This window comes from Theropithecus gelada, chromosome 1 (genome assembly GCF_003255815.1).
Source record: "Theropithecus gelada isolate Dixy chromosome 1, Tgel_1.0, whole genome shotgun sequence".
In the NCBI taxonomy this organism is placed as follows: domain Eukaryota; kingdom Metazoa; phylum Chordata; class Mammalia; order Primates; family Cercopithecidae; genus Theropithecus; species Theropithecus gelada.
The window spans coordinates 188,070,658-188,096,665 of NC_037668.1; the positions used below are offsets into that span (position 1 = coordinate 188,070,658).

The 26,008-nt window shown below is 43.6% G+C and overlaps 1 protein-coding gene across 2 annotated transcripts in view; it reads left to right on the forward strand.

The window, feature by feature from the left end:
* The first annotated feature begins 1,906 nt into the window (after positions 1-1,906).
* The window catches only part of SEC16B (SEC16 homolog B, endoplasmic reticulum export factor), a 50,600-nt gene continuing 26,498 nt past the window's right edge, over positions 1,907-26,008 (forward strand). The window contains exons 1-13 of one of the 2 annotated variants that reach the window (XM_025390374.1): positions 1,907-1,940; positions 3,972-4,043; positions 7,723-8,076; positions 9,750-9,862; positions 10,616-10,736; positions 11,504-11,612; positions 14,072-14,216; positions 14,861-15,012; positions 15,398-15,459; positions 16,814-16,949; positions 17,423-17,653; positions 21,394-21,491; positions 23,739-23,820. In XM_025390374.1, coding sequence (XP_025246159.1) covers positions 7,781-8,076; positions 9,750-9,862; positions 10,616-10,736; positions 11,504-11,612; positions 14,072-14,216; positions 14,861-15,012; positions 15,398-15,459; positions 16,814-16,949; positions 17,423-17,653; positions 21,394-21,491; positions 23,739-23,820 — 1,545 coding nt within the window. In that variant the 5' untranslated portion in view covers positions 1,907-1,940; positions 3,972-4,043; positions 7,723-7,780. Of the gene's footprint in view, positions 1,941-3,971; positions 4,044-5,219; positions 5,244-7,722; positions 8,077-9,749; positions 9,863-10,615; positions 10,737-11,503; positions 11,613-14,071; positions 14,217-14,860; positions 15,013-15,397; positions 15,460-16,813; positions 16,950-17,422; positions 17,654-21,393; positions 21,492-23,738; positions 23,821-26,008 lie in introns of those variants that run through there. The other variant, XM_025390385.1, reaches the window with a different exon arrangement.

Here is a 26,008-nt window from a genome sequence, read left to right on the forward strand (position 1 = left end):
CCACTCCTGTATTCCACAGTGGCCATTCCAAACCGTCGTAATGTTTCTCAAGTCTCTTACCAAATGCTCAGCCTAGAGATGGCCAGTAGAACTTGGCATTCTACTCCACAGGGAATTCTTGGTTTCTGTCCCCTTATGTTCAAACTTGTCTCCACCTATGCCCATCTTCACCTCTTTTTCCCTGTCTTAGAGGAAGAGGTGCCCTTCCTTGGCTAGGTTTAACTTTTGCTCCTGTGCTCTGGATCCCATGTGACCCATTTTCTCTGAGATTTGTTCCTTCCGTAAATGTTTTTTCAGTCTCTCCATATGAATCAGCAGAAACTCTCTCTTGGCTAGTCCACCCTAAACCAATTCTTCAAATCTGAGTGCCTCATGGTAGCCCTAGCCCTTTTCTTCACATCTAGGGCTCTGGAAAGAGTCATTTTACTTGCTGCCTCCTCTTCCTTAATTTCCATGTGCTGTAGAAGTGATTTTTATGTCTAATCCCTCACTCCCTTGACCATGGCCCTACTGAAATTGTTCCTGTTAAGATCATCAAACCTCTTAATTGTGAAATCCAGTGATTCAGAGAACACACTTTTACTTGTTGTCTTTCTCAATATTCCTCCTAGTTTGGCATTGTTGACCACTGTCCTGCTTTTAAAGCCATCACCTCTGACTTCTGGGATACCATCCTCTTCTGGTTCTCTGCTCATCTTTCTGGCACCTCCATGTTATCTTTCATAGGCTCCTCTTTCTGTGTCCAGTTCTTCTGTGTCCACCTCAGAGCTCCTTCCTCAGACTTATCTTCTAAGCTTTTCTCCAGTGATCCTATCTGTGTCTGTGGCTTCAACCACCATGTCTTTCCTCCATCCTTTCTCTTGAGCTCATTACAGCCAACTACTTATTGACCACACTCACCTCGGTGTCCCACAGGCCCCTCACAGTCAGCATGTGCAAAACTGAACATATCATCTTCCCCACCAAACTGGCTCCTCTTCTAAGATGATTAGCCAAAAATTAAAAAAAAGGTAACATGATCTCATCTCTACAGCCTGAAAACTTGGATCATTCTTGACTTTTCCTTCTCCCTCATCTTCTACAGTCAACAGACCATCAATGCATGTTGATTATATTTTATAAACATATATGTATTCTATATGTCCCTTCTCCTCCAGTCTCTTCACAGCTGCTCTTGTTCAGGCATTCATCTGTCCTGCTTGATTTGTAGAATAGCCTTGAATAGCACACTTACTGTTTCTAGTCTCCTGCTTTCCCCTGTGCTTCTTCTATTAGAAAAATCAGTGATATATCCATTAGAATGATGATTGCATTGTATTACGATTGCACTATACTGTGACTGATTGTATTATGATTCAATGTCTACTGCTCTACTGAATTGAGAGCTTCTTTGGGGGCAGATATTGCATGTTATTTATCTTTGTATCCCCAGTGCATGTGATAATGATGTGCATATAGTAGGTGTTCAATAAACACTTGTTCAGTGAATAAATGACTCAACCTCTATCAAGAAGAGCAGACTGAGCACAATTAATCAATCTTGGAAGCTTTGAGCACTGTCCCATTTTAGCAGCTTGAATGCCTAATTAGTTACTGATGTGACAATAACACATTTGGTGGTTGAACTAATACTATTGATTAAAAATAATGTTAGTTAATTTTGCCTTTTAAAATAATATACACTTATTGTAGAAAAGTTAGAAAATATGGATAAGCAAGAGGAAGAAAATAAAATCATCCATCATTCCATTACCCAGTGGATAACTACTGATAACACATTGATGCAGATCTTCTCAGCTTGTTTTCTAAATTGTTACTTTCAGTAAAGGAATAGGATGAAGCCTGGGGGATGTCTTAAATGATGAGCTGCCCTTTGCAAGAGTAACCAGTCATTAAATCACAGTGCTCAAGGATTCATGGCAAACCTGACCTGGATCTAGGTGGGTGTTCACATCCATCAGCACTAATCTGGTGGCTAGACATTAGCAGCATCATTAACAGTGATAATACTTTTGCTAGACAGGTGTCAAACTAGGGTAGTGTCTTAGTCAGTTCGGGTTACTGTGACAGAAAACCATAAACTAGGTGGCTTAAACAACATAAATTTATTTCTCACCCTTCTGGAGGCTGGGAAGTCCAAGATCAAGATTCCAGCAGATCTGGTGTCTGGTGAGGGCCACTTCCTGGTTTGCAGGTGGCTATCTTTTGTTTGTATTCTTACATATCAGAGAGCAGAGAGAGAGAGGAGAAGCAAACCCTTTTGTGTCTTTTTTATAAGGGAACTAATTCCATTGACAAGGGCTCCACTCTCACGACCTTTCAGAGGCCTACCTCCTAATACATTGGGGGTTAGGATTTCAACATACGAATTTTGGGAAGAAACAAACGTTCAGTTCACAGCAGGCAGTTACTCTTATTTGAAGCTAGACCCTAGACAGTGCTGTCTGGCATTTGGAAAGGAGGACGGAGACTGGGAAAGGAAATTCACATAAATTAGTAAACTTCTAGGATTCCAATCCTGGTACATAGTTGGGATGCAGAGCAGGAATCAGGTATGAGGACAGAGCACCTGGGGCAGGATAATATGAAGACTGTAGCCATTTGGGCATGAGGGAGGCTACTGGATTATCCAAGAACACTGCAGCCAGGACTTGGGGTGGCAAGACTCATTCTGGTCCACCTCCTGGTGGGGACTGAACTCCTAGTATATTGTCAATCTGGGTCAATTTGGTTTAGAAATCAGGAATAATTGAGCTGCCGGGCTGAAAGACTTAGTAGTTGTAGTTATGTAGGGCTGGGAAGGTAGGAAATGATAAATCCCAAACCCTTTGGAGCGGTGAGATCCCACCACAATCTACTTAATTTTGTGACCCATATAACTGTTGTATGCCATATGTCTATATAGAATAATTAAAGCTAATTAGAATTAATTGTGGTTGGTGAGTGTTTGAAGAGTTTCATAATAACTCTAGAGATAATTAGAGATACTATGGGATGTCACAAAAGAAGCATTTGGGGCCGGGCGCGGTGGCTCAAGCCTGTAATCCCAGCACTTTGGGAGGCCAAGACGGGCAGATCACGAGGTCAGGAGATCGAGACCATCCTGGCTAACACAATGAAACCCCGTCTCTACTAAAAAATACAAAAAAAAAAAACTAGCCGGGCGAGGTGGTGGGCGCCTGTAGTCCCAGCTACTCGGGAGGCTGAGGCAGGAGAATGGCGGGAACCCGGGAGGCGGAGCTTGCAGTGAGCTGAGATCCGGCCACTGCACTCCAGCCTGGGTGACAGAGCGAGACTCGGCCTCAAAAAAAAAAAAAAAAAAAAAAAAAAGAAGCATTTGGAATAATTTGACTAGATGTTTAAGCCAGCGTTGTGCACTGAAGGCTAGTAACAGAAGGACAATTCTATAATTGCAAGAACACTGAATCAGGAAGTAAGAGTTTGGGGTTAAAATCAGTATGCTGCTAAACAGGTTCTCTGAAAAAAACCAACAACCCACCAACAACCTCGCTTTGTAGCATTTGCCAATTTCTGTGGTGTAAATACTCCCACCATGGTGGATTTCAAGTTTTCCATGGTTTAACAACTGGCTCACATAATTCCTGAATATTTAATAATCAGCTCTTATTAACCTTGTGCAAGGCAGCTAGAGCACACCAGTGTAATTTTCACTGGACTTCTAGTTAACTTTGTGATCTTGGGTAAGTCATTTCACTTCTTTGGATCTTGGTTTTATCATCAAAAAAGCAAAGTTGCTAAAATAACCTCTAAGGTCCTTTTCAAAGTTAACATTCCGATAATGCAGCTGGTGTTATAGGCAAGACTAATGTCACATTATATGCCAAAAGAGTGACATCAAGAACTTTTATGAATGTTATTGTGATATATCAGAACATATAATTTGATATCAAGTCAGTGTAATCATCACCCACGTTCTGATTCCTGCTGTCGATGTGTGTGTCCTTCTCTAGTTCCTCTTCCCAGAAGGATTAAAAACAACAGTGCAGCCATTAGAGAGCCAAACTTCACAGACCAAGAGTGAGGTAAGAAACCATTAACGGCTGGGCACGGTGGCTCATGCCTGTAATCCCAGCACTTTGGGAGGCTGAGGCGGGTGGATCACAAGGTCAGGAGTTTGAGACCAGCCTGGCCAACATGATGAAACCCCGTCTTTACTAAAAATACAAAAATTAGCCAGGCGTGGTGGCACGTGCCTGTAATCCCAGCTACTTGGGAGGCTGAGGCAGGAGAATTGCTTAAACCCGGGAGGTGGAGGTTGCAGTGAGCCGAGATTGCACCACTGCACTACAGCCTGGGTGACAGAGGAAGACTCTGTCTTGGAGAAAAAAAAAAAAAAAAAACCATTAGCTGCAGTCAGAGAATTCTACACTCAGTTGCTGGGTTCTAGAGTCAGCTGAGGGGCTGAGAGAAAATCCTGTAGCTTAGATACATGACCCTATACGACCATGAGACCCAAGAGGGTGGTTTTCCCTGGACTAGTAATGACAGATATGAGAGACTAATTTGTGTCTTTTATATTTATGTGTGTCAAATCCTGGCCCTTAATAGGAACACAGTAAGTATTTGTTGAGAGAAAGAATAAACCATTTGGGATTTTTTAAAATTCAGAATTTTAAAATATTAATTCAGAAGTAGTCATGTGTTTCTCCGTGTTTACCTTGATATTGCAGAAGAAATGTGTATTTCAAGCGCGAGAAACTACTTTCTTGTTATAATGGAAAACTTTTTAGTGCCTTCAGTTCAATATTGGGGATATAAATCTGCCTTCTAGCTAGATAACAGAATGTATTACACAACCAGAGCCCAATGGAGAGAAACATACATGAGAAAAACCCACACTGGGCAAACCAGGTGTTTACTCCCACCAGCAAACATGTCCCCTTCCCCATGCACCTCAACCAGTGGAATTAACTCCTCTCTTTGGAAAGGAAAAGATAATATTGATCTGCGGGGCATACTTACCTATATATCATGTGATGCTTTACCAACATTTCATCCTCGTAATGACCCTCATAAGCTAAGCATTGCCATTCCCATTTTAAAGAAAAAGAAACTGAAACTCAGAGAGGTTAAGTAACAGAACCAGCGAGTGGAAGAGCCCCGGGTTAACACCCCAAAGGTGGCGCTTTTCGCGCCAGACCCGGCTGCCTCGGGGCTTCTGGACTTCCTCTTCCTGATGTCTCTCTTCCGTGATTGCTGTGGGAATTTGAATGATTTCTCATGTGAGTGAACCTGGCTCAGTCACAGAAGCTCAGGCAAACAGAAGCGCCAGTCTCTGACAGCGTTCAGAGCAAATTCTTCAAGTCAGGCGGGTCCTGGACTGCAGTATCTGGGCTGTACTTTGCCCTAATGAATCAGCTCTATGGAGGCTGGGCAGTTGCAAAGGTAACTGACATGCTGTAGATCTGAGGGCCCGGTGAGTCGTGGTAGATGTGGCACCTGGACTTTGACAGTCTCCAAGAGGAGAGGGGGCACTCTTAGGCCAGGTCCCTGGAGCAGCGCTGAAGGAAGGTGGGAAGCCATTGGAGCAGGTGTGTGGGACCACTTGCTCCCTTCTTTCCCTTCTTTGAGCTGGACGTGCTGTGCCGTCAGATTAGGAAAGGCGAGATGGCCTTTACCGGGGCGAGGAAAGGTCATTTATGTGAATATGTGAGTGTGATTTGTCATCATAGATGTAATTCCTTCATTTTGAGAATCGAAGGTGCTATTTATTTGGTGTCCTTAATCTGAGGACTGATTTGCTGGAGTTGATGTCTCTTGGCAGCAAAATGATGTGATTTCAGTGGAAAGATTGGGTGTTGCACCTTTGCATTTGGGGAAGGGCTGCCTAGTGAGACTATCTGGGGACAAGGAGAAAGCAGGTTTCTTCTCATTCCGCTTACTTGGTCCAAATGGTTTTAAGTTCCACCAGCCTTCAGAAAAGGCTCATGTACCCTTCCTTGTGTCTGGGACATTTGGCCCTTCCTGGGATTTGCTGGCAAAGGCTGTCATTGCACCTGGCTTTTTCAAGGGAGTGAGCTGACATGGGAAGGAAGCCACAGGTTCCCCTGAGTTGTGAGTGACCTTAAGGTGGGAGGCCCCCTCTGCACCTTGCTCTTCTTGTGTGTTCTGCTGTCTCATAGCTCTTGGCTCATAGCTGTCGACCCTGGCTCCCTGGTGTTTGAGCAGAGTGACGTCTCGATTTCAACACCCACCCTTTTGACCTTTTGTTCTGATATGCATTTTTATGTGAGGCTGGGACCTTTAGTAGTGGAAACAAGTTAACTGATTTGATCAGAATCTTGCAACCTAAAACAGTTCCTAAGGAAGAAAAAATCGAGGCCGACCTAGCCTGTGGATGCTCCTGACACAAGAGAATCCTGAGCAAGAGTAAGATCTGAGGCGTGCTTTCCTTTGGCGGGTGCAACCCCTGCCCCCCACCACCCCGTGCTATGAGCAGAGGAACCTGGAAGGTAATCAGTCCTTGGAGCAATTTTCCTTTTTCAGGAATACGTGGGGATGTGGGGGAAAATTAGTTTGATGCTAGGGAGACTTCCAGGATTTAAAATCTCCAGCCAGGAAGAATCCTGAGACATGGCCTTCTAATTTTTTATGAAAACAATCCCAAATTTGCCTCTTGTTGGCTTCTCTGGAGGAGCAGGGATGACCATGTTATATAGGTTCTAGTTCTTTGGGGGGTTAACGTAAGGATTCAGAAAAGGTGCTTCTTGAAAAGGTCAGTCTAAACTTCTTTTTCTTTTCTTTTTTTTTTTTTTTTTTTTGAGACGGAGTCTTGCTCTGTCGCCCAGGCTGGAGTGCAGTAGTGCGATCTCCACTCACTGCAAGCTCCGCCTCCCAGGTTCACGCCATTCTCCTGCCTCAGCCTCCCGTGTAGCTGGGACTACAGGTGCCCGCCACTGCGCCCGGCTAATTTTTGTATTTTTAGTAGAGACGGGGTTTCACCATGTTAGCCAGGGTGGTCTCGATCTCCTGACCTCGTGATCCGCCCGTCTCAGCCTCCCCAAGTGCTGGGATTACAGGCGTGAGCCACCATGCCCGGCCTAAACTTCTTTTTCTTTAGTAAACATCTTCAGCCACTCATACTACCCTCATCTTTATCCTTGATAACACTACTATTTATTGAGCACTTTAACATGTTGGGTAACATGTCAGGCACTTTGCAGAGGTTATCTTTAACTCTGTCAATAACCTTGCGAGGTAGTCATTACAGTCTCTATTTCATGGGTAAGGAAATTGAGGCTTGAAAAAATGAACTAGCTAGTTAAGTGGCAGAGTTAGGATTTGAACTCTGATCTAGCTCTCTGCAAGACCCACTCTATTTATGATACCACAGGGCCTCCACTGTAAGTGTTAAATAAACATTTGCTGGGGGAATATGTGAAGAAACATCAACTGGGATTCCTTGATAGCATTTTTAGCTGTACCTATTACTGTTATCTGTCTCCCATGCCTCCCCCATCTGTCGTGGTTCCAAATGTACTTTTTAATTTTTTAAGCAATATCAATATAATTGTCTAGTCTGTTATTTGCTTCATGTATCTGAGATTTTTTTTTTCAGATTTCTCTGTATCCATGACCATATGGTTTGTTTTAGATAGATTTTGAGGACCATAGCTGCTCTTTTCACAAAACCTAATCAACCACTATGTTTGGATATAGGTTTCAAATGATGATTTTTTTTCCTTTTTCTTTTGTCTGCAGGAAGATAAAATAACTACACAACTTACTCAAAACCCAAGACAAATTCAGAGAGTCAGTGATGGAACTTTGGGCTCCCCAGAGGCTGCCCCAGACACGAGGGAAGGTCACAGCACCCTCAAAGGATCCAGACCGAGGGTTTCGGAGAGATGGACATCATCGGCCTGTCCCTCACTCTCGGCACAATGGAGAGAGGTTTCACCAATGGCAAGACAACCGTGGGAGCCCCCAGCCACAGCAGGAGCCCAGGACAGACCATCAACAGTCCCATTATGCCTCCAGGCCTGGGGACTGGCATCAGCCTCTGTCTAGAATTGACTATTACGAAAGTGGTTATCCCAGTCAGTTGTATTCAAGGTATGGCTTTAGGGCTTGGAATGAATGCAACTCTCCTAAATGCTTATGAATAGATTGTTCTTTTCCTTCTTCCTTTTCCTTTTATTTTTCTCCCCCTTTTTTCTTTTTCCTTCTCTGCCTTACTACATGGCTTTAGCTAAATCCTGTCCTCTCCCAAATTTGTTTCTGATGACTGAAGATAGTATTTCTCTCCTCTTTATTCCCTAGTGGAGCTTCTTAAAGAAGCCATCACAAATGCAATTGAGTATTGGGGGTTTGGGGGGGGCAGTGTAGAGGGAAGAAAAGTGGTGAAATTCAAAAGAGCAGATGGAACCCTCTTGCTCTGGGATTGCAAAAGGTAGTATATGTAGACTATGGAAAAGCTTTTCTTGGAGATCCCTATAAGGAGTTCCTCATTGTCATTAGACCACATTGCCTTGGGATTAGCATGACACTACCGGCACCAAGAAGAGTCCTAGTTCCTACCACAGTACCCGGAATGTAACAGGCATACCAATAATCCATATTGAATGAATGGGAACTTTAAAAAAATCGACCTTAGGGAAAGCAGATAGAAACTTGGAGGCTGCAAGTTCGGAAGGCAGAGGTTGCAGTGAGGTCATTCTATTCAGGTTGGAGAAGCTGGAATTCCTGTTTCCCTGGTCTGTAGCACTGGACTTAGTATTTCACGGAATGTTGGAAGCCATCTATGTTCTACTTTAGGGGTAATATTTACCTGCTTACAGATTCAGGGTTGAAATTACGACTATTATTATAAAGAAATTTGTCCCTAAGAAATACTAAAGAATTACTAATTGGGCTAGGTGCAGTGGCTCACGCCTGTAATCCCAGCACTTTGGGAAGCCAAGGCAGGCAGATCATCTGAGGTTGGGAGCTCGAGACCAGCCTGTCCAACATGGTGAAACCCTGTCTCTACTAAAAATACAAAACAAAACAAAACAAAATTAGCTGGGCGTGGTGGTGCACACCTGTAATCCCAGCTACTTGGGTAGCTGAGATGTGAGAATCACTTGAACCTGGGAGATGGAGATTGCAGTGAGCCGAGATCATGCCACTGCACTCCAACCTGGGTGACAGAGTGAGACTCTGTCTCAAAAAAAAAAAAAAAATTACTAATTGATAAAAACGTTAGTATTATGATGGTCCTCTCCCCAATCTTTTTGGATTGTTGAATTCTCAAAGAGAGGCATGTTCAGGACAGAGGCAATAAAAGTAATCAGACTTAAGATAGTCCAGTTTGACTTTTTAATCTCAATTCCATCTGGAATAAGCATGGAAGTTACAGTGGTGTATTGGAGACTTAACACAGTCGTCTCAGGAAGTGATTTTCTCAGATAATGTCAGGACAGAGTGTTCTAAGATAATATGTATGTATTTGGGGAGTGAGAGTTTTACTATAAAGTAAAAGAGTTTTAAATAAAAAAGAGGTTTTTAGAAAAGAGTTTTAAGTAAAAAAATTTTACTATAAAAATTCTACTCTTGTTATGCAACAAAGGCCTGACTCTTGCTCTGATTCTGTTTATAGGATCTAGAATTAACCATGGCTTTCAAGCAGATTCTAGGCTGGGTCACAACTCTGTCCTCTGAAGCTGTTTAGTTTGTCAAGTCTTCCATTGGTTTCTGTCTTTACCACCCTTGTCCTCAACTGACCAGTCTTCTTTGTGCTATTTTAGGCCAGGGTATGAGAATTCATATCAGGGCTATCACTCTCCCACAACGAGGGAGGAATATGCTTATGGAAGTTACTACTATCACGGACACCCGCAGTGGCTGCAGGAAGAAAGAGGTATGGAAAAGTCTCCAAGAAGCCTCTGGGATTTGGGGATGGGGCAGCTGGTCTGAGAGGCAGGGGAGAGACCGACGGAGCCATGTTCAGACCCTCACCTTGCGCATCTTTTCTTGGCCAGACGAGACCACAGCAGAAACACTCCTTCTCGATGTCCTGAGAAGAGACATAAAGGAGTTGTTTTCCTTTGTTTGCATAGATGATGGTACTGTTACTAGTACTATGGGTAGTTTGCACTTCATCCACATTTTTTCTTCTACTTTGCCTTATAGCCAAGGGTATAGTCTTTGGCCAAGTAACAGTGAAGTCAGTTCTTAAGGACATCTGCTGGGCTATAGTAGGAGTCTGTCACTTCACCCTGAGGACAGCAGATATGCACCCAAAGGAGTGTTCTCCCCTATACTAATAAGTATAGGGTGTGTCTTAATGGCAGCGTCTGAACTGCTAGCAAAGATAAATCTGTTTCAACATTGAACACACACACACACCCCCCCCACCTGCCCCCCACACATGTACACACCAATCCCCATCGTTGTGCGGTTGTATAGATCCACGCTAATTAGTTCAGAGGGGTCTGAGAGGCGTCCTATGGACTTTCATCATTAGCTCTTACCTATCTATTTTTTCAATTTGGAAAATATGTTTTTAGATCTACTGTGCTCTAGGAACTCCTCACAGCTCACTAATATCTTTCTAAGAACTTTCAGAAACAGGAAGTGACCTGTCTTGATTCTGTTTTCTCTGAGGGTGCAGTGCCAAGGCAAAGGAGTCCTTATATCTGGCATGAAGATTACCGAGAGCAAAAGTACCTTGATGAACATCATTATGAAAACCAGCACAGTCCATTTGGAACAAATAGTGAGACCCACTTCCAGTAAGTGCAAAAGGAGAGGCCAGTTTGACATGATGTTGTCAAACTCAGACTATGTTGGGCAAATCTTCTGGTGTCTGATGCTGGTCTCTTACCTCCAGAAGCCTGTGTACCTTTGTTTCAGCCACAGGGATATGGGAGTATCCAAGGATGGTCCTGGTCCGCTGTTAATATGGACCCTGGGATGAGAGATTCTTATCACTGAGAGTCTGCTCCCAAAGCTGGGCAAGTCTGAGTCCTGTGAGGTTCCCTGAGGTCTGTCCTAAAAGAGGACTTTAATTCTGTGTTGGCCTCAGAACAGATATGGCCTAGAAAAAGCTCTCATGATTAGGTCATGAGAACCTACCTGGGGCTGGGGTGCTTCTCCTCAGCCTACGCCTGAGCCCTGAGAATGGGCCACCTCCCCGTGGTAAGACAACACAGGGAAGAGAGTTTTGCCCAAGCATCTGTCCTGGTGCTCACAGCTCTGGAATTCACCAACCTAAACACTCTGATGTAAGTCATTCCAGAATGTCAGGCTGTAGAGACCAACCGTTCTCATCAGGACCTGAGGCTGCTTCCAGCCACTGAGCTGTGGAACTCAAGCACTCCTGTTTTTCTGGGATTAGTAGATTGAGGTGGCGAGTGGGAGGAAAATGCTTTCTCCTATGGCACCCAGGCTGACATGGCACCTGACCATGCTTTGGAGCAGGTCAGCTTCCGGCAGAGAGTGCTTCAGCCTTGCTGGCTTGCCCGGGACCCCGCTCACTGCTCCTGTCATTTTGCTGCAGATCTAACAGTAGGAACCCTTATAAAGACAGCCCTGCTTCCAACTCTGGACAGGAGTGGCCCGGGGAGCTGTTTCCAGGGAGCCTGCTTGCTGGGGCCCAGAAAACTAAGGTAACCTAAAGTGACGTGGGGGCTGGAGACTGTGTCCATGTGTTGCAGCTGACACTGTCAGCAGTGGCAGAACAGGGCCCTTGGGCATGGATGTCCAGCGGTCAGCCGTCTGGAGGACCCATTCCTTCCCTCTTGGCAGAACCTCCACCCATGCCTTCCTTTCTTCCCTCCTTACTGCCTCAGTCTTAGGCAACCGAGGCCCTAAACTGAACTCCTTTGCATTTTCAGCAAATTGAGGGGATCGAGAAAGGTCACCCAGCTCACTCCAACACACTGGGAAAGAGAGGACACTCTCATCCAGGTGTTAGGTGTTAGGGACCCCAGGGGACTAGCAATTTGGTTTAACCCAGGAAGAGGGAAGTTGCTAGAATCTTTGAATTCAGGTTTGAGAAGCAGGGCTTGAAACCTTTTCTAACTCTTCATTCATCCCTCTCCTCTAAAAATCTTATTGTATGCACCAGCTGGGCCACAAAATGGAGATCTTTTTTAAAATACACTTTTTATTTTAGAATCATTTTAGATTTGTGGAAAATTTGCAAATATACTACAGAGATGGTTCTTTTCTTTTGAGACAGAGTTTCACTCTGTTGCCCAGGCTGGAGTGCAGTGGCACAATCTCGCCTCACTGCTACCTTCATCTCCTGGGTTCAGGCGATTCTCCTGCCTCAGCCTCCTGAGTAGCTAGGATTACAGGCACCCCCCCACCACGCCCAGCTAATTTTTGTATTTTTAGTAGAGACGGGGTTTCACCATGTTGGCCAGGCTGGTTTTGAACTCCTGACCTCGTGATCTGCCCACCTTGACCTCCCAAAGTGCTGGGATTACAGGTCTGAGCCACCACACTCCGCCAGAGATCGGGTCTTAATTTTGAAAGTCTTGTATTAATCTTGTCTCCCTTATTAGGTTTGTATGATTTTTGAGGTCAATTTCTTTTGTATACTTAGTGCTTAATAGGGTAGGGCACATATGATTATGACTAATAGTAACAATACAATGACAGCAGCCACATACACATGTACAGCACTTTACAGTGTACAAGAGCTTTACTTTTTATTTTATTTTATTTTTTGAGACAGAGTCTCACTCTGTTGCACAGGCTGGAGTGCAGTGGCACAATCTCGGCTCACTGCAACCTCCACCTCCCTGATTCAAGTGATCCTCCTGGCTCAGCCTCCCTAGTAGCTGGGACTACAACTGTGTGCCGCCATGCCCAGTTAATTTTTGTAGTTTTTAGTGGAGACGGGGTTTCACCACGTTGGCCAGGTTGGTCTGGAAATCCTAACCTCAGGCGATCTGATCCTCCTGGGTCGGCCTCCCACAGTGCTGGGATTACAGGTGTGAGCCCCTGGCCTGGCCCAGAGAGCTTTTGAATTCATTATTTTACTTGTATGCACACAAGATGTAAACTCAATGAATTTCTTTCTTTATTTCTTTAGAGACAGAGTTTTGCTCTGTCACCCAGGCTGGAGTGTAACAGCATGGTCATAGCTCACTGCAGCCTTGAACTCCTGGGCTCAAGTGATCCTTCCACCTCAGCCTCCCAAGTCGCTGGGGCTATAGGTGTGCATCACCGTGCCCAGCTAAATTTTTTTATTTTTTATTTTTTTTTTGTAGAGATGAGGTCTTGCTATGTTGCAATTTGGGGTCTCAAATTCATGGGCTCAAGTGATCCTCCTGCTTTGGCCTACCAAAGTGCTGGGATTACAAGTGTGAACCATCATACCTGGACCCATGAATTTCTTTACACCTGCATCCAAGGGGAAAGCATGGCACCTAGGGCATAATAGGTGCTCATCAAACAGTCAATGAATGAGGGCCAGGCACGGTGGCTCATGCCTGTAATCCCAGGGCTTTGGGAGGCTGAGGTGGGCAGATCATGATGTCAAGAGATTGAGACCATCCTGGCCAACATGGTGAAACCCTGTCTCTACTAAAAATACAAACATCAGTTGGCGTGGTGGTGCACCTGTAGTCACAGCTACTTGGGAGGCTGAGGCAGGAGAATCGCTTGAACCCAGGAGGTGGAGGTTGCAGTGAGCTGAGATCGTGCCATTGAACTCCAGCCTCATGACAGAGCGAGACTCTGTCTCAAAAAAAAAAAAAAAAAAAAAGTTGATGAATGAATACGTAAATTACTTGAAGTATATAGGGCAGATATGATTATATCACAGATGAAAGCACTGAGCTCAGAGAGCCTAAGTCACGTGTCCAGGGGCACAGCAGCTGAGTATAAGACAAAGCTGAGATTTGAATTCAAGGGCCCCTGACCCCAAGGCCTCCGCTCTTTCCATTGGGTCATAATATATCCTTTGGCAAATGCCTATCAACTTGATTTTCTCTTTTTCTCCTTTCAACACATCCACTTTCACTGTATGTGTTTTGTTTCTTTGAAGGAACGCTTGAGAAGACCAGCTCTCTGAAACTTCTTCCTATGTGTTTGTATTGTTTTTAACTTTCAGCCATCACTGGCTAGTGAGTCCAACCTTCTCCAGCAGCGTGAGTCTGGTCTCAGCTCCAGCAGCTATGAGCTCAGTCAGTACATCACAGATGCCTCCGAGCGGGATGATCCCCCAGCTTCAGCAGCTTGGAGTCCAGTTCAGGCTGGTGGGTTCTAAAATGATCACAAGAGTTGGTTGAATCTGATGTGGAAAGGCTGGGTGGAAAGTCTCTGGGAAAGTCAGCCTTATGGTGGATCATTGTCCACCGCATTTGCTTATGTAGGTCTCTGGGGCAGAGAGGTCAACTTTGGTTCCATTTTCTATCTTTTTGCTTGTAATAGTAATTGCATCATAGCTGATTCCTGGAAGGGAACACTGCCCCTATCCATCATAGGTTGGGAAAGGAGGCACTCAGTGGTGCTTTTAAGAAAGGGAAGACCAGAGAGAATTAGGAAAAGCAAAAGCAAGACGCAAAGCATCATTGCTTTGTCTGGATGTAGGAACTTTGTCATGAGTATAGAGGCCACGAAAGCCAGAGACTCCTTGGCCTCTCAACATCACTGAGTCTGGGCTGAGTGCATTATCATTTGGACTGAATCATCAAGCCCATGCATTGTATTGTGACACATTCTCAGAGGCTTAAATCTGACTGGAGCAGGGAACATGGGCTTCTTCTAATTACACAACCCACCCAGAATCTTATTTTGGTTCAGGCAGAATTTGGGCAGAAATATGTCCGTGGCATATTCCTGAACTAAAGAAAAGTGATGGAAGTAACGCTAACAATGTCCATCTGTGTCTGTTGGTCAGAGGATGTCTCCTCAGCTGGTCCCAAAGCGCCCATGAAGTTCTACGTTCCTCACGTTCCTGTGAGTTTCGGGCCAGGAGGTCAGCTGGTGTGTGTAGGTCCCAGCTCTCCCACTGACGGGCAAGCAGCCCTTGTTGAACTGCATAGCATGGAGGTAAAGAAGACCCAGTGTTCCTGGAATGCCGGCACACTGCTTACCTAACTACTCCTAACGTGCTTACCTTGCTTTCCTGTGCCTGAGCTGGGGCATCTCCGGGAATGGGATGCTCTTGTGGAAACTGGGCCAGGTACCCCCTGGATTAGGGGGTGCAGGAATGGGTGGGGCTCTTCTCTGAAAGAATTGATGCTAGAGTTATGTTTTTCCTGAGATGTCAGTGGCTCATCTTTAGAAACAAGATTCACCTTTTTCTTTCTGTTTTCTCTACAAGGCCTTGAGCCACATCCTAGCCCCACGGCCCTGGGGTCTGATACTAGACTGGACTGAAAGGGGCCTAGGGTGGACACAGTCTTAAAGATAAAATCTGATTGTTTTATTGCAGGTTATTCTTAATGATTCCGAAGAGCAAGAGGAGATGAGAAGTTTCTCAGGACCCTTGATTAGGTAAAGTGCTGTAAGAGCTGCTGAGTAAGGGCAATCTTCCTGCTCAGATCAGCATTTTGGAGATATGTTCTTGGTTTCCTTGGAAAAAAAAGTCCGTCCTTGTTGGAGTGGAATTCTCCGTGCTACAAGATAGAACCAGATGTGGCCTGAGTCATTTTGACAAGCCATTCAATAGTTGAAGGACAGAAAGCAAAATTAGCATGACAGTTTAGATATCTAAAACCAGTTCCATTTTGCAGAGGCTGCATGGTAGGAAGTGTTAGTGTTCCGTGTGCTTGACAGATGTTAGCAGAAAAGTGGAGCATCGCCTGGGAAGTCCCTGACGAGTGGATCATAGCAGAAACAATTCTTGTGACAGTGGCTTTTTCCTGGAGAGGTAGATAAGATCGGCAGTGTTCAAGTTACGGAACAGTGTGCGAGTGAGCCCTCTGCAGTACTCAGCTAGGACTGCTTTTAGATATTTAGTTATATTCCTGATAAATGTAACTCAGGGCATCTTTGTTGAGCAGAGAGTCCTTGCTGGATGACAGCCAACATGGGTCTCAGGCTCGGGCATCCTATGTACTAGGAATACCATGGTGGACAGGTCAGCCCTCTCTGAACCTTAGTTTTCCCCCTGGAAGTGGTATAACACCTGCTCTCCCTACCCGAGGCTTGTCTGTGAGTCTCAAGTGAGATTATGCACATGGAAAGTATCATCACTACTATATAAATGTATTCCTCTTATGGCATCTGACAGTTCCCTCAAGTAAAAATGAGTGTTCTCTCTGTTTCTTACACACGGGTATACAGATATGGGTCAAAAAAGTGAATTGGGTTATTCAAAGACTGGGGTACTAAGCCTAACTTGGCTTTGATGTTATTGGATGATCTTGAGCAAATCATAATGCCAATCATATTGATCACTTAATACATGCCACACAATTTTGTAATTCCTTTTTGTATGGAGGTAGGTTCTTTTACTGTCCCTATTTTAGGGGACAAAGCCGAGGCTCAGAGGAGGTAAGAAACTTGTCTAAACAGAGAAGTGGCAGACCGAGATTTAGACCCAGGGTTGTCTGACTCCAAAGTCTGCTTTTACTTGCTATCCTGTGCAGTGACTTCAGGTCTCTGGGCCTCTGTTGCTTCATCTATAAAATGGAGGGGGTGCATGAGAGAATCTCTGAAATTTCTTCCTGTTCTATAAGAAAATAACTATCCTATAGCTATAGACTCATTACCCTAGCCCTGGCTTGTCAGATTTCTATCTCAACTACAGCCCAGCCAGCACTTGCATACTTAGGAGGAGCCTGGGGTCCGAAACAGGGAAGTGTCTGCCTGCTTACTCTTCGCTCCCTAAATTTTTTCCATGTAGGGAAGATATACATAAGGTGGATATTATGACGTTTTGCCAGCAGAAAGCAGCTCAGAGCTGCAAATCTGAGATACTGGGGAGCAGAGACTCAGCTCTACTGTGGCAGCTCTTGGTTCTCCTTTGTCGCCAGAATGGGGTAAGTTACTGTTTTGGTGGGAGAGCAGGTGCAGGCTGAAATTGAAGTCTTCATGGGATAGATAAGATTATGTTTATGGCATGATTATGAAAAGCAATGTTAAAGAAGCCACAAATTGCCCCAAGGGGAAAAATTGTTCAAATGTCAATGCCAGTTTGCTAATGCAAATCTTCCCTGATGATCTTCCTTGGTCTGGGAATATTGTAGTTTCTGAGTTATTGCACCAGCCAGGTAATATACCTGTGAAATTGTAAATGTTTCTGGTAAGCTTTGTGGCTCCTGACAGGCAGAAAATAACCATGATAGTGATGCTGAAGTTTGAAATATAGCAATCTAAGAAAGGACTGCCTTATGTTTGCATAATTGGACTCCTCGCGAAGAAGGCAGGCTCCCTGGTGCCTTCCTTCTCCAGCTGGGGCGGCCAGCCTGAGGACCCATAGGATTCTCCTCAGATGATCCTCTTTGCCTTACAGTCCATGGTGGGGTCTGACATTGCTGAGCTGCTAATGCAAGACTGCAAGAAGCTGGAGAAGTACAAACGGCAGCCCCCTGTGGCCAACCTCATCAGCCTGACCGATGAGGACTGGCCAGTGCTGAGCTCTGGGACCCCGAACCTGCTCACTGGAGAGATCCCCCCCAGTGTGGAGACACCTGCGCAGATCGTGGAGAAATTCACTAGACTGCTCTACTATGGAAGGAAGAAGGCAAGTATGCCCTTCGCCCAATCCCTCTCCACCAATCACCCCTGCTCCAATTATGTGAATAGTATATACTCATTTCAGGGAGGATGCGAGAAGTTCAAAAAGAAACAACAAAGAAAATAAAAACACCCACAGTTCTACCATTAAAAGACAATGAACTATTAAATGAAATAAGCCAGGTACAGAAAGACAAACATCACATGTTCTCACTTATTTGTGGGAGCTAAAAATCAAAACAATTGAACTCATGGAGGTAGAGAGTAGAAGGATGGTTACCAGAGGCTGAGAAGGGTAGTAGGGAGGGTGGGAGGGAGGTTGGGAGGGTTAATGTGTGCAAAAAAAATAGAATGAATATGACAGTATTTTACAGCACAACAGGGGAACTACAGTCAATAATAATTTAATTATACTTTTAAAAATAACTAAAAGAGTATAATTGGATTGTTTGTAACACAAAGGATAAATGCTTGAGGGGATGGATACCCCATTTATCATGATGTGATTATTAAACGTTGCAAGCCTGTACCAAAATATCTCATATATTTTACTCCATAAATATATATACCTACTATGTACTCATAAAAATTAAAAATAAAAAAATAAAAATTGAAAAGATTATACCTGTTAACATTTTGATATATTTACTTCCAGCATTTTTCCATGCATATATATTAAAAAGAAAATAAAATTGCATATACAATCGTTTATTTCTCTTTTTAAACTTAAGATGATATGGTAAAATACCCTCATGGCATTAAATATGCTCCAACAGCACCATTTAAAAAATAGTTATACAATATTCCATCATATTAATGTATCATATTTTATTTAGCTATTCTACTATTATTGAATATGTAGACTATTTACAATTTTGTCAACCATTATAAATTATATAATTTACACATCTTGTTACATGAGTCTTTGTCTGATCTTTTAAATTTTTTAGGACAGATTCCTAGAAGTGGAATTACTGGGTATATAAATGGTATGCACTTTTAAAAGGTTCTTTATATATATACCAAATTAATTTCCAGGAAGTTTGTTTACAAATACTCCTTCTGCTATATCTAAGGCTTCCTATCAATATTGAATACAGATGCTCCTCGACTTACAATGTTTATATCCCAATAAACCCATCATCAAATAGAAAATATCATAAGTTGAAAATGCATTTGATACACCTAACCCAACATCATAACTTAGCCTAGCCTACCTCACATGTACTCAGAATGTTTACCTTAACCCACAAAATCATCTAACCCAGAGCCTGTTTTTTTAATAAGGTGCTAAATATCTCATATAATTTATTGAATATGTTACTGAAAGTGAAAAACAGAATGGTTGTATGGGCACTTGAAGTACAGTTTCTACCAAATGTGTATTGATTTCACACCATTGTAAAGTCAAAAACTCATAAAGCAGGCACTGTCTGTACTTTAAACAGATGAAGATTGATTTCTAGCTCACTTTTGAGGTTGAGATTATACTTTACAAAAGTCATAAAAATTTAAGTGTTTGGATAGATAATTAAAATCAATTTGAATCAATTTCATTCAAAAATTAAAATATAAAAAAGACCTAATTGGGAAATGATGCTCCTATCCCCTAGTCACCCAATTCTTCTCTCTGAAATATCCAGAGAAATTTTATGCTTATATTGTTATTTTCTCTTTGTTAAAAAATAGCATACTGTATACCATTTCTGTACCTTCCCTTTTCCATTTTACAAAATACCTCAGAAAACACTCTATATTAGGGTTGCCAAACTTTTTCTATAATTGGACAGATGTAAAAAATGTAAAATGTAAACATTTTACATTTTGCAGGCCATGGGGACTCTAGTACAACTACTCAGCTCTGCCCTTATAGTGTGAAAGTGGTCACAGAAAATATGTAAATGAATGGGTGTGGCCGTGTTTCAGTAAACTCCATTTATAGACATAGAAATTTGAGTTACCATATAATTATAATGCATAGTGAAATTTAAAAAATTTTTTTCCAATTACTTAAAAAGGCAGTAACTATTCTGAGGCTATGGCCTGTACCAAAATAGGCAGTGTGCTGGATTTGGCCTTTAGGCCATATTTTGCTGACCTCTGCTCTATAGCCTATATAAATACCTTTCTCATTATTTCTTACATTGGCAAAGTTTTCTACTGATAAATTATAATTACTTTAACTAAACCCCATATAGCTTGACATTAAGAGTACTTCCAGTCTTCTGCAATTACAATGTTGCAATGAATAACCACTGTCATTTTGCCCAGTGTGAGAGAATACATGTAAGATAAATTTCTAGAGGCAGAGTGTTGGGTCAAAGGATATGGTTTGTAATTTTGATAGATACTGACAAATTGCCTTTTAGAGGTTGTGCCAATTCACTCTACCAGCAATGCAAGAGAGTGCCTGTTTTCCTACATTCTCACCACAGTGTGTTTCAAACTCTTTGATAGGTGCCAATCTGAGAAGTGAAAAAAGGCTGGATGTGGTGACTCACGCCTGTAATCCCAGCACTTTGGGAGGCAGGCAGATTACTTGAGGCCAGGAGTTTCAGACCAGCCTGGGTGACATGTAGAAACCCCATCTCTACAAAAAATACAAAAATTAGCCAGGCCTGGTGGCATGGCCTGTAGTCTCAGCTACTTGGGAGGCTGAGGCATAAGAATTGCTTAAACCGGGGAAGTGGAGGTTGCAGTGAGCTGAGATCATGCCACTGCACTCCAACCTGGGTGACAGAGAGAGACTGTCTCAAAAGAAAAAATTATCAGCTAATTTAAGTTTTTTTTGTAGATATGGGGTCTTGCTGTGTTGCCAGGGCTGGTCTCAAACTCCTGGGCTCAAGTGATCCTCCCCCTCAACCTCCCAAAGTGTAGGGATTACGGGTGTGAGCCACCACACTAGGCCTGCATTTCTCTTATTGAAATGAATATGTTCAATTCAATTCAATTCAAAATGAATTCAATGAAGTTGAATATTTTTCAATCTGTGAATTTTTTGTCATTGATTTCCTGCATTTTTCTATTGAGTCTCTGATCCTCACTTATTGATTTGTTGGAGCTCTTTATGTTTTTAGGGCTTTCTGTGTAAAATTGTAAGTTTCTGGGGGTCATATTTAGAAGGGCTTTTTCTACTTCAAAATTAATTTATAAAAATGAAGTTGAAGTACTTTTCATTTTTACATTTAAATATTTAATTTCTTGTTTTTGTATATGATGCTATCTTTTATTTTTTTAATTGACAAAAGTTGTATATATGTATAGTATACAACATGATATATATGTGTATATATACACACACACTGTGGAATGGCTAAATGGAGCTAGTTAACATATGTGTCACATCACATATTTATCGTGTTTTTTCTAATGAGAACACTTAAAATCTCCTCTCTTAGTGATTTTCAAGTATACTATACATTGGTATTTACTGCAGTCTTGATGTTCAAGTGCTACGAAACTTTTGCTAAAGAGATGAGGCTAACTGGCAACCATGTCTGACGGGAAGCTGATGGAATAGCACAGTGGATTTTGATAAAGTGAAGGCTGGTGAAGGTGACATCCTAGAGAAAAACACTATGCTAGCTACAACCTGCTTCCTGGCTGTTCACATTCTTATATGAGGCTCTAAGAATTTTCTGGAAGCCCAGCCTCCGCTGCTCAGGATGCAGCAGCGCCTAAGCACAGGAACTTGTTGTGAGTGGAAGGTGGGAAAGGCACTCTTGAATGTGATGTTTTGGTTTTCAGGAAGCCTTGGAGTGGGCCATGAAGAACCACTTGTGGGGCCATGCTTTGTTCTTGTCCAGCAAGATGGACCCACGGACCTACAGCTGGGTCATGAGTGGGTGAGTTGGAACTTAACAAAAGACACCAGTGGGGCAGAGAGGCCTCCTCACCAAAGGTGGAGGATGAGGGTGTGGAGAAACGCCAGACGCACCGAGGAGCCTCCCACTCCAGGGATCTTTCCATGTTCTCTTTTCTGAGCTGGACATAGCATGTCTCTGTTTTAGACACAGATACATTCTTTCTACCTGCTAAATTGAATACAGAGTTTTAGTAAAATTGCCCAGGGTGAGAGTTTCCAAAAATTAAATAGGTTTTTACATTGCAGTAGCCTTCTCTCTTTGGGAGCGGCTGTTCCAGCTAGTTCTGGTAATGAGGGGTAGGTGATCACTTCCTTAGAGCCTTGGGACTGAGGGTCTTTGACGTAAGCAGTTGTCTACTGTTTATACTTGTGATGAGGTCTGGGTACTGAGAGTAGGGTAGGGGTGTGGGGTAGCAGGGTGGTGAGCTGTGGTAGGAAAAGGAGTTTTTGCACTGGCAGTGAGATCCAGAAGTCTGCATTGGCGGCAGTGGGAGGTGTTGAGACTGAAGAGATGTGCTTAGTCAGAAATGACGTCAGCACACTGTGATCTGGGTGCCAGCGTGGACCAGGAAAAATGCCCAAACCAGGATGAGCTAGGGATGGAAGCAAGGGTCCATAGCCAGGAGTTTGGAATAAGGAGATGAAACAGAGTGAAAGAAAGCCAGGATCAAATAGGGGTGCTGGATGGAGAAGGCTTTCTGAATAAGTCCTTCAGGCTCCTCCTAGCACCCACGGGTTGGCAGGGACAAATGTGGTGGGTGGGGTGAGGGACCCTCCTGTAAGGGGCAGACTTGGGTCAGACAGCAAGAAAGATGCTACCTCAAAGTGTTGAGCTTCTAGTGCTGGTTAGAGCCGTGAAGGAAGCTATCCTCTCAGCTGAACTTACATTTGAATTGGCCGTAAATCCTGTTGGGCAGAGGTTGAATTAGAAGATGACACTTCCGTCGGCATGGTGGCTCATGCCTGTAATCCCAGCACTTTGGGTGGCCGAGGTGGGTGGATCACCTGAGGTCAGGAATCTGAGACCAGCCTGGCCAACATGGTGAAACCCCGTCTCTGCTAAAAATACAAATATTAGCTGGACATGGTGGCGGGCGCCTGTAATTCCAGCTACTCTGGAAGCTGAGGCAGGAGAATCGCTTGAACCTGGGAGGTGGTGGTTGCAGTGAGCAGAGATCACATCATTGCACTCCAGCCTGGGCAACAAGAGCAAAACTGCATCTCAAAAAAACAAACCAACCAACAAACAAAAACACGTAACACTTCCATGTTAAGTTCAGTCTGAGGGCCTAATGACTGCACCACCGGCAGGCCCATTCTGGATGATGGCCTCGGTTGAGTCTCATGACGACTCCACCCTCAGTCTTCCTGGAGACTGGAATGGGGAGGAACACAGAAGTTGTATTATGATACATGCTTGGAGTTCCGGTGGCAAGGGTGCTGTTAAATAAAGGACGGTGTTCTGAGCATCATTTTCCTTTGAGCTTTGAAAACGAACATCCCACAGCCCCACATTGTAGCATACATCTCTGCTAGAGATTTTTGCCTTGGGCCATTGATTTTTGATGGAGCCCAGTGAATTGTGAAAAATACCTCTCACTGAGTAAGCTTAAATCTCAAATCAGCTGTAGAGCTTATTATATCCTTGTTAAGCATATCCCATGGTTTGTCATCAGCAGGATCATTTCTGGCCCCTGTTCCACGCCTCTTTGGTTACTGAAAATGGCTATTTAGTGCTTGTGAGCAAAAGCACTACAGACCCAGGCTCTTGATGAGCCAGAAAAACGGCACTGAGTGCTGTGGGCTTGGTGTGGAGGAGGGCTGCAGGGAGTGGGAGATCGGGGTGGCTGGGAAGGGGGTGCCTATGGAGAAAAGCTTCCAGATAAACTGCTGTGGCTCTCCAGGGGACCTTTGAGATGTCAATGGGTCATCTCAGTGATGGAAGAAGGCCCACAGAAATGGTTATTCCAGAGTTAGGCCATTAAGACCAAGGTGCAGAAAATACCTCCAACAATGAGATCTAGCTGGGGTGTGCGGTAGATTGAGGACCCTGCCATCTCTCCTCAAAGGAGGATGTGACAGAGGTACGGCAGAAAGTAAAGAGATGTTCACGTTCCTAAGGAAGCTGCCAAAATCTGATAAAATTAGGTGAGGCCCTGAGCCTTGTGGGCAGTGGGTAAAGAGGTTCCCTGGGCGTGGTCCTCACTGACTATCCTTCTCTCTGCAGCTTCACCAGCACGCTGGCGCTCAATGACCCACTGCAGACCCTATTCCAGCTCATGTCGGGGAGGATTCCACAGGCAGCCATGGTACCCCTGTGACAGGATTCCTTTACCACCCTGGCATCCCGAGGGCTTGAGGGGGTGGGGACTGATGGCTTTTAGGAGCAAACGTGATGATAATATTAATAGTTTATTAATCACTTACCATGTGCTGGGCCCTGTGCTAAGTGCTTTGATGCATATTACTTGGTTTAATGCATAGAGGTAGGAAATATTCTCTCTGCTTTGCAGATGTGGAAACTGAGCTGCAAAGGTGTAAGATGACCCAAGGTCAGAGATAGTGAGTGGTGGGCTCAGGATCTGTCTGGGTCTGTCTGACTCTGAAGATCTTGGCTTCCCAAAATGTCAAAGCTGCCTGCTCTTGTGTGAATGGCAAGAGGACCTGTGCCTGTTCTTCAGGCTTCCCCTGGCAGGGCTGCCCTTCTTTTTCTCTGGAGGAATGCTCCCCACCACTGCACACTGGCACTTTGAAGCTGGACGTACTCGATTTCAGTGTTCTAGAGTTGATGTGGCTGACAGTCTGAGGCCAGCTTGATAGTTTTCCCATTATAGGAGACTTGATCTTTTGGCCCCAAAGTATTCCTTCCTTACCTTTGATGTCCAGTCACTTTACTAGATTATGCCCTAGTGTTGACTGTCTGGATCCATTTTTTTCCTTGGGGTATATATAGCATGTCATTTTAATATGTACATTCATATGTTAGAGTTCAGGAATATTTTCTTGGATTATATCCTTCAATATTTGTTTTGTTCCCATTATTTTGGTTACCTTTTCAGGAATTCCATGTACACATATTTCATATATATACATATATGAATTATACTTATAATTTTCTCTTTAATAATTTTTATTCGCTTCTTTCCTCTCTTGCCCGCCCTTCCTTCCTTCCCTCCCTCCCTCCCTTCCTTCCTTCCTTCCTCCCTCCCTCCATCCCTCCCTCCCTCCCTTCCTCCTTCCCTGTTTCCTTCCTTTCTTTTTTCCTTCCTCTGTCCTTTACTGTGTTTTCACCGGTGTCTCTTGCTTTTGTGCTCTGGTGTTTCTGTCTATTTCTTCAATTTCCCCCTACTTTTTTCCTGAGCTCTGCACATTACATTCATCTCCTGTTATCCACCATCTATTTCCTGGGCTCTTGTAACTCAGATGATGCTCTTGCTTCACAGACGCAATTGTTTCATTATTTTACTTAAATTCACGACAAAATGTTTGGTGACAATTTTTCATTTGTTTTGTGGCAACGTTTTTGTAGTGAATGTTCTCTCTCCCCTCTATTTTTCATGTTACCTTCCTCCTTCTGTCTTAGGGTTTATTTGTATACATTCTGTGCTTGCTTTCTCATATTACATAACTTTAAAGGAGTTGAATCTTTCCTGGGTTTATATTTCCAGTTATTTATATGAGGTTCGTGCAGAGGATGGGCCAGGCCATATTCCAGGCCATCTGGCATTTTCTGCAGGACCCAGAGTTTTCTGTGTGAGCCTGAGTTGCCTTTGCCACTCTCCAGCTGGTGGGGAGAGCTGTGGGGTCCTCTCCCTTGTGTTCTCTCGGCTTCCCCATGGAGGGACCTCTGTCCAATCGCCATTACTTTTGGTAGCCTTTTCTCATATCTTGAGGCTTGGGTTTTGGTGAACACTAGTTTTAATAAAAATTGACCTCACGCTTTTCCTTTTCCTTTTTTTTTTATCCTTCTTATTGCTTGTGGCTAATTCCAAGAAAAGAGAAATTATTTTCATGCCCCGTCATCAAATCAACCGGCTATTTTGTAGCACAGAGTGTGCCTCACAATTCAGTGGAATGGCCTGTGCTCCACAATGGAACTGCATTATGTCACGAAGCACTAAATGCAGGAAGTGATACAATTAGCTATGGTTCATTGTGTGTGTGTGTGTGTTTTTTTTTTTGTAATAGTAGAGTTAGCTAAATTTCCCCTATTTTTAGATGAGAGAACGGAGGAGCCAGAGGTGATGTGTCAATGCATTATTTGATCTTAGGGAGTTTCCCAGCACTTCAGCATGTACTAAAAGGCTGGATTTCAGTTTCATGTGATGAATGGGGTGGTGGAAAAGCACGGCAACAGGACAACACAGATGTGGGTTTCACACCAGTTTAACCTAGACTCTATGTACGCCTTTCTGCCAGGTGAACTTGGCTTTGTTTCTTAATCTCACAGAGCCTCAGTTTTTAATCTTTATTGGGATTTTGGTTCCTAACCAGCAG